Here is an 11,004-nt window from a genome sequence, read left to right as displayed (position 1 = left end):
GTGAATATCTCACAAGTTTCACCAAAAAGAAAATGTCTCCAAATCTTAAGTGCAAAAACCACAGCAGCTAACTCCAAATCATGAGTAGGGTAGTTCCTTTCATAAGGCTTCAACTGTCTAGAAGCATAAGCTACAACTCTCCCATGCTGCATAAGAACACAGCCTAAACCCTGATGAGAGGCATCACTATACACCACAAATCCTCCTGAACCTGAAAGGATAGTCAAAATAGGAGCTGACACTAATCTATTTTCCAACTCTTGGAAGCTACATTCACAATCATCAGACCACTCAAACTTAACTCCCTTCTGTGTCAACTTAGTTAAAGGTAGGGCAATCTTAGAGAACCCTTCTATAAACCGCCTATAGTAACCAACAAGTCCCAAGAAACTTCGAATCTCAGTCATATTACTAGGTCTTCTCCAATTAGCTACAACATCTACCTTTCCAGGGTCAACTCAGATGCCATCATTGCTTACCACATGCCCAAGGAAAGAAATTCGGTCTAACCAAAACTCACACTTCTTCAGCTTAGCATACAACTGCTTATCTCTGAGGGTCTGTAATACAATACTTAAATGGCCCTCATGCTCCTCTCTACTTCTTGAGTATACTAAGATGTCATCTATAAAAACCACCACAAACTGATCTAGATAGGGCTTGAATACCATATTCATTAAGTCCATAAAAGCAGCAGGTGCATTAGTCAAACCAAAAGGCATAACCAAAAACTCATAATGCCCGTATCTAGTTCGAAAAGCAGTCTTGGGTACATCTTCACTTCTAACCCTTAACTGATGATAACCAGACCGAAGATCAACCTTAGAGAACACACAAGCACCTTGTAACTGATCAAACAAATCATCAATCCGAGGAAGGGGATACTTGTTCCTCACTGTCACCTTATTCAACTCCCTATAGTCAATGCAAAGTCTCATTGAGCCATCCTTCTTTTTCACAAATAGAACAGGAGCTCCCCAAGGTGAAACACTGGGCCTGATAAAACCTTGTCTAATAACTCCTGAAGCTGAACTTTCAACTCCTTAAGCTCCACAGGTGCCATCCTGTATGGGGCCTTAGACATAGGACCTGTTCCTAGTACCAGATCGATGGTGAACTCCACCTCTCTCTCTGGTGGCAAGCCAAACAAATCCTCTAGAAAGACATCAGGATACTCCCTTACTATGGGTATGTCTTCCAACTTCAAATCACTTTCATTACTCATCACACTAGCCAAAAATCCTTGGCAACCCTTCTTGAGCAAGCTACTAGCTCGTAAGGCTGATATCATACGCAGTGGTCTGTCCACATGCTTCCCTTCAAAGCTAAACTTAGGCTGACCAGGAATACTAAACGTCACCCTTTTCTCAAAACAGTCAACAGAGGCATGGTAGGAAGCTAACCAATCCATCCCCAAAATCACATCAAAATCCTGAAAGTCAAGGAATACTAAGTCAACTGGCATTTCCCTATAACCAATCATCACAATACAATTTCTAAGCATTCTACTGGCCACAATAGAACCTCCCACAGGAGTAGCAACAATCAAATCAAAGTCCATGCTACCAACAGGCAAACCCAACAAACCAGCAAAAGATACTGAAACAAAAGAGTGTGTTGATCCAGGATCAATCAAGACTCTAGCAAATAAGGTGTGGATTCGGAGAGTACCTGTCACCACGTCAGAAGTGGCCTGAGCATCTCGATGAGTCATTGCAAACACCGCCCTTGGGCTTTGGGTTTCTGTTTATCCTCCTTATTTTCCTCTTTAGGCTTCCCAGTGATGAACTTCCTATTCTCTGGACAATCTCTAATCAAATGTCCTTGCTTCCCACAACCAAATCAAGCTCCAATCTCTCTATAGCATGGCCTACCCCCATGCTTCTTACCACAAGTAGAACAAGCCCCATCTAAATTCTGCGTTGCCTTCCCTTTATTCTGATTTCTTCCTGATGTAGACCTTCGCTGTGTTTGATTACCATGAGCACCATCACTCCTATTTCGCTTCCTTTGCTGTTCCCTATACTGATGAAGCTCCTCATTATCTTTCTCTGCTATAAGGGCTCTGTCAACAACCTCTGAATAGACACCAAGCTTCAGAATAGATATCTTGTTCTTCAAATAAGGCTTCAATCCATCCTGAAACTTTAATGCATTTTCCTCCTCTGTAGCAATCAATTGTGGGGAAAAACGTGATAACTCTGTAAATTTGGCCTCATACTGAGCCACAGTCATATCCCCATGTTCCAAACGAATAAACTCTCCCACCTTCTGCCGTCTAACACTATCAGGGAAATACTTCTTGTAGAAAGCCTCCCTAAATTGTCTCCATGTTATGGGTCCCTGATTCTCCAAAAGTCTCCTAGTCATACGCCACCAATGATCTGCCTCTTTATCTAACATAAAAGCTGCATAAGAGGCTTTTTGCTCCTCAGAGCAATCTATCACACTAAAGAATTTCTCCATCTTAAGGATCCAAGCCTCTGCCTCTGTGGGATCTGTAGCACCAGAAAAGTAAGGAGGACCCAATTTCTTGAAGTCATCAAAAGAGCTACCCCTAGAAGATGAAGACTGTCCCTGAACATTAGTCCTAGCAGCTCGAGCTTGGCGTTCAACTAAACCAGCTACTGTCTCAAGATACCTATAGATCCCTTCTGCACTCACAAGAGGCAAACCCTCAGCTGGAGGTACATCATCATTAGCCTGACTGTTTTGTGAAGAAGCTGCTCTTCTTGGTGGCATGATGTCCTAAAATAATAAGGCATAACTAAATTAGTTACTAAAAAACCAATTAGAAAATTTCCAAATAAAGAAAGAATTGGAATTTATACTAAATGAAACTAAAACTTAAACAAATGCGTCACTCATCTATCCCCAATCTAAACCAATTCAAATTCCCATCAAGATCAAAACCTAGTGTTCTGATATCACTCGTAACGACCCGCACCCAACCATGTAGATATTGTCCGCTTTAAGCCCAAAGGGGCCCTCACGGCTTTAAAACACGTCTACTTGGTTAAGAGGAGTCTCTACATATATAGCGCCAGGAACATTCTCCCCTATCCGATGTGGGACATCACAAAAAATAAAGTATTAGATATAAAAACTATTTTTAAAACATATTTAAAATATCAAAAATAGATTAAAAACATTTCAAATTCTTAAACAGACTTTTATTTTATAAAATATTATAGAACAATCTTTTTAAATTATTTTTAAAAACTATTTTTAAGAACATTTTTTGAAAATAATTACCAATCAAGGTTGATTTTTTAAAATTATTTTTACATATATTTTTTAAATGTGTATTAAAAATAATTATATAAACATATAGAATGATTAAAAATAAAATACTATATATAAAAATTATTTTTAAAATATTAAAAAACATGTCAAAAATAATTTACATTCCCAAACAAACTTTTGTTTTACAAAACATTATACAATGATTTTCAAAAATTATTCTCTAAAATAATTTTTAAGAATTATTTTCAAATATAGTTACCCAACATAATCTAAGATTCTACAATTATCATTATTATTATTTATATATCTTTGTTCAACTAAGGATGGATTCACTAGGTACAAATGGTATTTAGATAATTTAATTTTAAAATTTTAAAAATATTTTTTTATATTTAATTCTGGGAAGAAATTTTAGTTTTTAAAATCACTTTGTTTAAACGAGGGCAACACAATATTTTTCCATATGGATGGTTAAAGAGCTATCCATTCTGCTGCCTATATAGTCATATATAAAATGGTCAAGAATCCATTTTTCCAGAATGAAGGAGATAAATAGACCATTGAAATGGTCATTTCTTATAGTGGGGTTAAGAATTGTGTTAAAATAATTATAAACTCACATATGGAGCATAGTTTATGATTAAGCTATTTGCATTCACGTATTTATTTTCAGTTTGTTTTGAAGTATGGGCCATTCATGTGTAGAGCCCGTTTCCATATGTGTCTCAGATGATGGGTCTAAGACACATATGACCCAATATTTAAAGGGAAATTGTCCCTAAGACATAGAGGATATATAAGGCTGGTGTCTGTTCGTTTTTTGAAGAATCTTTTGAATAGACAAAACACATTCTCTCTCCCGCTTCCCATCGTCAGAGAGATTACAGAAAGGGTGGTTTCCTCTCTCTATAATCTTAGAAGATTCATACTTTATTCAACATCGGACAAATGGATTTAGGTTTGTTCCCAATCTGAAAAGAAAGCATGTTTTTCTATTTATCAAGTTTCTGTTTTGGGTGACAACGGAGATATATATAACATTATGGGCCTTAATGGATCAATTGTCGGGTAGCTTTTGTGTGTATAAGGTTCCTAGTCATGTTTGCCTACAAAAAGGCATGTCTTTCTTTCTTTCCTTTTGTGGAGGCTTGAGAAAGTACCATGTACTTCACTCAAAGCTAGAAATGCAGGCTTGGATTCTTTGATGTCTTTTTTTTTGGCAATGAAACATGGATGGTGGTTTCATAAGAAACACATAGCTATTAGTGATTGAAATTACATCTTGGAGTGATTATCGACTACTAATACTTGCATATAGAAAGATGATAATGGTTTTATAATGATGCGTTTATATATACCTCATCAAAATAATTGAGATTTTTTAAAGATATTTTTATAAAATCTAAGTATCGATATATTCGTATTTATCAATATTTTTATCTGTAATACATAAAAAAAAAACCATTGGAAACCGATCCAAACCCATGACCATTCCAACCATGGATAAGTAGGAGACAATGTATTTAAAGACTTCATTGAGTTCATCAATTGTTCGATATGGGATATCCGTTAATGGCTAAAAAAAACTGGTATTGTATGGTGAGGAATTGAGTCATAAAAATTGGAATTTGGACATGCAAATAAAAAAAAAAAAAGGTTGTCAATATGCCACACAGTCTTTTATTAATTTACTCTACAAAATTTTAATTAGCTAATACTAGTTTTTTTAATTATGATTTACATTTTTTTAGATAAACCTAAAATATCCAATTCCGTATTTATTTTTATAATAATAAATATGAAAATAATATACATTAAATAATGTTATAATTTTAAAAATTATAAAACAATAGTACATATAATTTATGTCCATAGTTTAATTAGTGAATCATAATTAGTGAACCATCCTATGTGATTTTATATCCATTGTTCAATTAATGACGAGAAAGCGAAGTAAATTGAAAGGCAAAAGGTTATAGGCTTAGAGCACACTCATTGCTAGGATACCCACCCGAAAGGTGGGAGGTTGTATGCAACAAGTTACGTTCCTTAACTATATTGTTGAGCCAAATTATGATATTATTGTTAATTTAAGAGTTGGATGGTTGATGGAACCACCTGTTACTCTCAAGCCACGTCCAAGCCCAGGCCCGCGACAAAATCGAGCTGGATCAAAATTCCGTATAAGCCCATCCAAATTAAACTCTCACGTCTCCTTTTTTTTAAACTATCCAGTTCAAACACGCCTTGAATTACAATCCAACTCGTCATTTTCATTAAAAATATTTTTTATGCCTTAACGTTGTTATACTAAGAGAATATTTTTTATGTCTTAACGTTGTTATACTAAGAGTAACACTTTAATAATAAAATTTTAAAGTATTAAAACTATTGAAAGTGTTTCCTAAAATCACTATCAGACGGGCTTTAAATACTACTAAGTTTTTTCCCTCTTCAACTCTAAAGCTATAGTAGTTATATTTAGTCGAAAAATTTGAGGGAAAATGTGAAGAAAAAGAAAAAAATATATTTAAAATCAATAATTTATTTAAATTCAATTCACTTTTTTTATTATATAAATATTACGAAAATAAAAAATAATCTTATTTGTTTCTTATTTTACTTGATCAGATGAAAAAGAAACTTTGGGATTGTTAAATCATAGAGGAAATAAATATATAACGGAGCCATCATAGTATTTTTTAACTTCTCCGAAAGGAAGGGTGGTAATTGGATCATTTACCGATCTGGATATGACAGATCCTACATTTTTTGATGGCAGGTAAAAAGTCAATTCCATTTGTAGAGTTGTATGCAATTCGCAAAAGATGCCTATACGGTTGTTCAATTCTTTTTTTTTTTTCTTGTTATTCTTTATATCTTATCTTCCATCATACCAGATAGAGAAATCATTTTTGATCGGCTGTCGCTTTTTATGAATAATTTTAAAATATATAAATAAAATTGTATTTTTTTATGATGATCAAAAGCGAAAAAAAAAATTATTTTTTTCTTTTTTTTAGTATATGCTTTTTATTTATTATTATTACTTTTCGAGTATGGTAGCCTATTTTATTTGGATTTGTTATTCAAGGCCCCGTTTGACGAAGTTCAATTTGACGTAACAATAAAGAATTTACAATTGGAGAATTCTCTTCTAACTTTTAGGTAACCTAATTGCCCACTACTAACAACCATTCAAGTAAAGTCTTGTTTGTGGAGAAAAGAACCCAAACAAAGAAAACAAACAAAAGGCTAAGTTAGGAGAACCATATAATATCATATAAAGAAATACCCATCGGACCTTTAATTACAAGACGCAACAGTCAACTAGCTGACAATCCACCGTATCTACCCACAATAGAATTAATCATAAATACATATAAAAAAATATTATCCTACTGCTGCTCCAATCAAATATACTACTAATTAAAAAAAGAAAAAAAAATATAAAAAAATAAAAAAGGAAAAGGAGGCTATAGCCTCCCCTCCAACCTCAATTTCGCCAAACTCACTAGTACCCTGTTGGGAACTCACAATTCCCAAATTCTGCAAAACAAAAACAATTAAAATTCAAGTTATTAATTTATTTCGGATTTTAAAATGTGGAGAAAATTAGGAGGAATGATAGTATACGTACTAGGAGTTTGCGTGACCACGTGTGCCGCACCACCAAAATTACACGTCCCAGCGCCACGTGTGTTCTTCTGATAGTAGCTGTTGAAGGCATACGAAGCGTGTGCCTCGAGGGTGTTAGGATTATAACACGTGGAGCCTTTCTGAATTGGACGGCAGTCAGCCCCGCCCTCTCCGCAAGCGTAGTCAAGCCCCGCCTGCAACTTCTCTGCCCCAGCCTCGCCGTTCGCCACGCACCACGTTTGCCCCACCGCTGCAGTGGTTACTTCTCCGGAAGCCGTTGGAGGTGAAGTCACCTGAACCTTGCTACCGTTATTCGGCGTTGACCCAGGAGCCTTCAAAGCCTCCATGGTTAATGGAATATTATAAACCTTCTCTTTGTTCGGATAGAACAAGCCATAGTTTCTCTCCGATGTGGGACCTGTTTTTTGGTTCTCGTTGAACAGCGCAAATAGGTAAACGTTGAGTGGTTCGTTTGGCCGCAACGGAGTGCCACCGCCGGTGAGCACTCGTTTGATGAGATTACCGTTGTATGCGGCGGCGTTGTCTGTGCTGGCTCCGATTTCGTTCTCGTCGCCCTTGGAAGGCCAGCCAGTCTCGGTCACCACCACCGGAATGTCGTTGTATTGGATATTGGACATGGCTGCATAAACGGCGTCGAGTTGGGCTTCGAAGAGGCTGGAGTAGCTCAACCCGTTACCAGGATCGGTCACGTTGGCGTTCACGGCCCTGAAGAGAGCGTAGTCGAGGGAAATAACGTCGGAGTTGGCAGAGTAGGCGAAGAACGGGTACGCATTAACCATGAGATACGATGAGGTCTTGCGGAGAAATTCCAACATGGGCTTCATCACCGTTTCAATTAACTCAGGCTTGAACACCCCAGCTGAGGGTGGGTAAGAAGAATTCAGAGCACTGAGCGCTACGGGAGAAGAGATTTTGATGGATGAGAGGTTGTGTTTCACGAGTGATTTGTAAACATTGTTCATGGCGGGCACCAAGAACTGAGTTGTGTTATTGGGGTCGACGAAGACTTCGTTGCCAACGGCAATGGCTTCGATTTGAGTGCTGGGGTGATACTGGGCGATGTTAGTTTGGACCCATTTTTCGGAGAAGGATCCATCTGTGGCGGCGGCTGAGGAGAGGAGTTCATTAGGAAGTGCAACGACGACGCTTACGCCGGAGTTAGCGAGGGCAGTGAGGACCGTAGAGTCGGCGTCGAAAAGTTTCACTTTATTGATCCCTTGTGCCTTGAGAAGCTCCACCACTTGGGCTGGTTGTGGGAGATCATTCGCAATGCGCCCATAGTTGACTGCAACTGAACCACCTCCCTCTGCAAAAGGCAAATCATTAAATACAAACAAAAAACGCAGAAAGAAACAGAGAGAGAGTTGAAGGTCGAAACTAAACCTGAAGGTGAAGAGAATGATAGTAGAAAGAGAAATGCGAAGATGAGGATTGCCATGCTCTAGTTCTAGAAAAACAGAGCAAGAAAATGAGAGAGAGAAGGAGAGAGCGACCCGGGGGATGATCTCTGTATTCGTCTATAGATATAAATACTGGACTGAGAGAGACACGAGAGAGTGGAGATAGTGGAAAAACGAGTGGGAAAAGGAAAGAAGGTCACGATCGGAGTTGTAGGCGCCGGAAACTGATGGGTCCCACGCATCAACGTGACTACTTTGGAGTGGAAATATCCAAATCTAACGGCTCCTATTCCTAGTCTTTTTTCAACAGCGCGACTTGCGGACCCACAAACTCGACCGTTTTCACGACTGTCCTCCCCGTCCCCAAAATTTCACCGTACTCCTCAACCTCATCACGCATGCCGTTCTCCCTCCCTACCATCCGTCCACGTGTTCCAAGGCTTACACATTGCCAGAATCGAGTCCTCAAGGAGTTGGATCAGATGGAGGTGCATCGTAAGTGATGGAACTCAGGTGTATTTGATAAAATCCATTTCTAATTATGCATGACGATGGTACCTTGGAGAAAGCATCGAGATGCGTAATAAATTGGACCGTTGGAAGTCCCAGCTGTGCTATTTTCAGTGTGTACTAATAATAATAATAAGGGTAATTGCATCCTCAGCTTTAACCTATGGTGGTTAATTTCATTTCTTCCCTTTTTTTTGTCTTCACACATTATTATTAATAATAGTCGTCACCAAAAGGAATCATCTTTCCGTTGAATTCCTGAAATTATTTTTCAGCACCATAATAATTTAATATAAAGTTTTTTATGTCCATAAAAATCGATTTATGAGGTTCATCAATTTTGACATCGGGTTTTGCAACAAGTCTTAGGAATTATATTTAGGATGAATGAAATTAATCCTCGAAATTATTAAAATCCTTAATTTTTTTTCAAGGTTACCGTTAATTCTCTATTAAAATAAAATAAAAAACAAAAAAACAAAAATATCACATCGTCCGTCAAATTAAAATAAACCATCAAAAGGATATTTTAAAAATAAATTCAAATTTAATAATTAGATCAAAATGTCTACGTCACAGGTGTGTAGTAGAGCCATAAGCCTTACCCACTAAGCATCAAAATGGTGTCGTTTTGCATCAAATGCATGGGTAGCGACCAAGTGACCATCCCCCTATTTCTCGATCCTGACAAGTTTTTGGATTCTGTCAGTATCTCATTTGTAGTGTTGTGTGGAAAAATATGCTTAAGTACTAAGAAATCAAAATGTAACAATTTTTATGCTTCATGCATCATTAGAATTTCAACTTTTTGGGCTGAGTTCTATAAATCAGTCGAACGGAGAGTTTATACGTCCAGTTCATATTTAGTTTGCGGTTCAGATGTCGTGTTATTTCGCTATTTAAATTGTATTATTTTATATTTATTATTTCATATCTTCATTTATGTACCTTGATTTTATTAATCACAACTCTATCCGAGACCTAAATTTATGTTTAATGCTTGATTTTTAATTATTCTTTATATTTATATAATTATTTTATAAAATAATCAAAATAATTGAAAACCAATGAAAACATGATGTTTTCTATTTTTATAAATAAAAAATAAAAACAGTTTTTTTTTTTTTATTTAGGAATTATGGTTTTTTAGAACAATTTTCAATGTTTTATAAAATAAAAGTTTTATTGAGAATTTGAAATGCTTTTAATCTATTTTTAGTATTTTTAAATATATTTAAAAAAAAAGTTTATGTCTAGAACTTTATTATTAATTATCATACATGTTTGTATATTTATTTTTTAAAATAGCTTTCAAGAAATAAGTGAAAACAACTAAAATATATTTTTTGAAAACATTTTATTTTTTATTTATTTTTTATAACAAAAAACAAAAAACAAATTTGCCAAATGCCTTATTCAAATTTTATTTTATTTTATCTTCTGAAAATAGAAAATTGTATTAAAAAACAGTTACTAAACAAATTCTAAAAAATTGTTGTCTTAGAATATCATATTTTATATTCTTAAAAATAAAAAATAGAAAATAATTTTTAATTGTCAAATACATTTTTTGTTTTTTTTTTTCTTCTAGAGAATCAAAACATATTGTTGATATAATCAAAACATGTATTTTAGAGAATAAAATATATTTTAATTATTATACATGTTTGTAGAATTATTTTTTAAAATAATTTTCAAAAAATAAGTGAAAATAATTAAAATATATATTTTTTAAAACATCTTATTTTTTATTCTTGATAACAAAAAACAAAAAATAGATTTCTGATTACTAAAAATGTTTTTTATTTTTTATTTTGAAAAACCGAAAATTGTTTTAAAAAACAGTGTCAAATGTTTTTCTCTCTCTCTAGAGAATCAAAACATATTGTTGAAAACAGTTGTGAATCAGGCCATAGTTATCAAATACATTTTCTTTTTCTTCTTCTTCTGAAAAATAGAAAACTATTATCAACCCTTATATTTGAATGTTTTTTTGGTAGTCTCTGTCAATTTTGAATTTATAATACAGATGAGTCGTGTAGAGTTGTAGGTGAGTCACCCCTGTCCTAGCTGATATGATTTCATTTTCAGAGCCCAAAGAAAATTTTCACGACTTACCGACTTGTTTGCTTTAAAATAATCAAATTATTGGGGCTATGGTCCTGTCACAAAATAAATTGTGGAAATT

The 11,004-nt window shown here is 35.1% G+C and overlaps 2 protein-coding genes across 2 annotated transcripts; both read right to left on the bottom strand.

Annotated features, from left to right (window-relative positions):
- Positions 1 to 1,842: 1,842 nt before the first annotated feature.
- On the bottom strand, positions 1,843 to 2,742 carry LOC117908132. The gene is made up of 2 exons (XM_034821799.1): positions 2,193 to 2,742; positions 1,843 to 2,078 (listed from the first exon to the last, which is right to left on the bottom strand). Exons 1-2 carry the CDS (start codon positions 2,740 to 2,742, stop codon positions 1,843 to 1,845), a joined length of 786 nt encoding a protein of 261 aa, XP_034677690.1.
- Positions 2,743 to 6,506: 3,764 nt separating this feature from the next.
- Positions 6,507 to 8,416, bottom strand: LOC117909564 (glucan endo-1,3-beta-glucosidase 12-like). Its single transcript, XM_034823614.1, has 3 exons — positions 8,290 to 8,416; positions 6,887 to 8,212; positions 6,507 to 6,795 (listed from the first exon to the last, which is right to left on the bottom strand). The coding sequence occupies exons 1-3, from the start codon at positions 8,342 to 8,344 to the stop codon at positions 6,761 to 6,763; spliced, it is 1,416 nt and encodes a 471-aa protein (XP_034679505.1). The 5' UTR covers positions 8,345 to 8,416; the 3' UTR covers positions 6,507 to 6,760.
- Positions 8,417 to 11,004: the final 2,588 nt, after the last annotated feature.

This window comes from Vitis riparia, chromosome 19 (genome assembly GCF_004353265.1).
Source record: "Vitis riparia cultivar Riparia Gloire de Montpellier isolate 1030 chromosome 19, EGFV_Vit.rip_1.0, whole genome shotgun sequence".
Classification (NCBI taxonomy): domain Eukaryota; kingdom Viridiplantae; phylum Streptophyta; class Magnoliopsida; order Vitales; family Vitaceae; genus Vitis; species Vitis riparia.
This window is presented reverse-complemented; position numbering and strand designations above follow the sequence as displayed.

What these genes read in the sequence shown, in the direction of transcription:
- LOC117908132 (XM_034821799.1), bottom strand. Translation starts at nt 2,742, where the DNA reads ATGCCACCAAGAAGAGCAGCTTCTTCACAAAACAGTCAGGCTAATGAT. An exon ending in CAAATTTACAGAGTTATCAC is followed by an intron (nt 2,079 to 2,192) that starts GTTTTTCCCCAC and finishes GTGTCTATTCAG; the next exon opens with AGGTTGTTGACAGAGCCCTT.
- LOC117909564 (XM_034823614.1), bottom strand. Translation starts at nt 8,344, where the DNA reads ATGGCAATCCTCATCTTCGCATTTCTCTTTCTACTATCATTCTCTTCA. An exon ending in ATCATTCTCTTCACCTTCAG is followed by an intron (nt 8,213 to 8,289) that starts GTTTAGTTTCGA and finishes TGCCTTTTGCAG; the next exon opens with AGGGAGGTGGTTCAGTTGCA. An exon ending in CGTGGTCACGCAAACTCCTA is followed by an intron (nt 6,796 to 6,886) that starts GTACGTATACTA and finishes TTTGTTTTGCAG; the next exon opens with AATTTGGGAATTGTGAGTTC.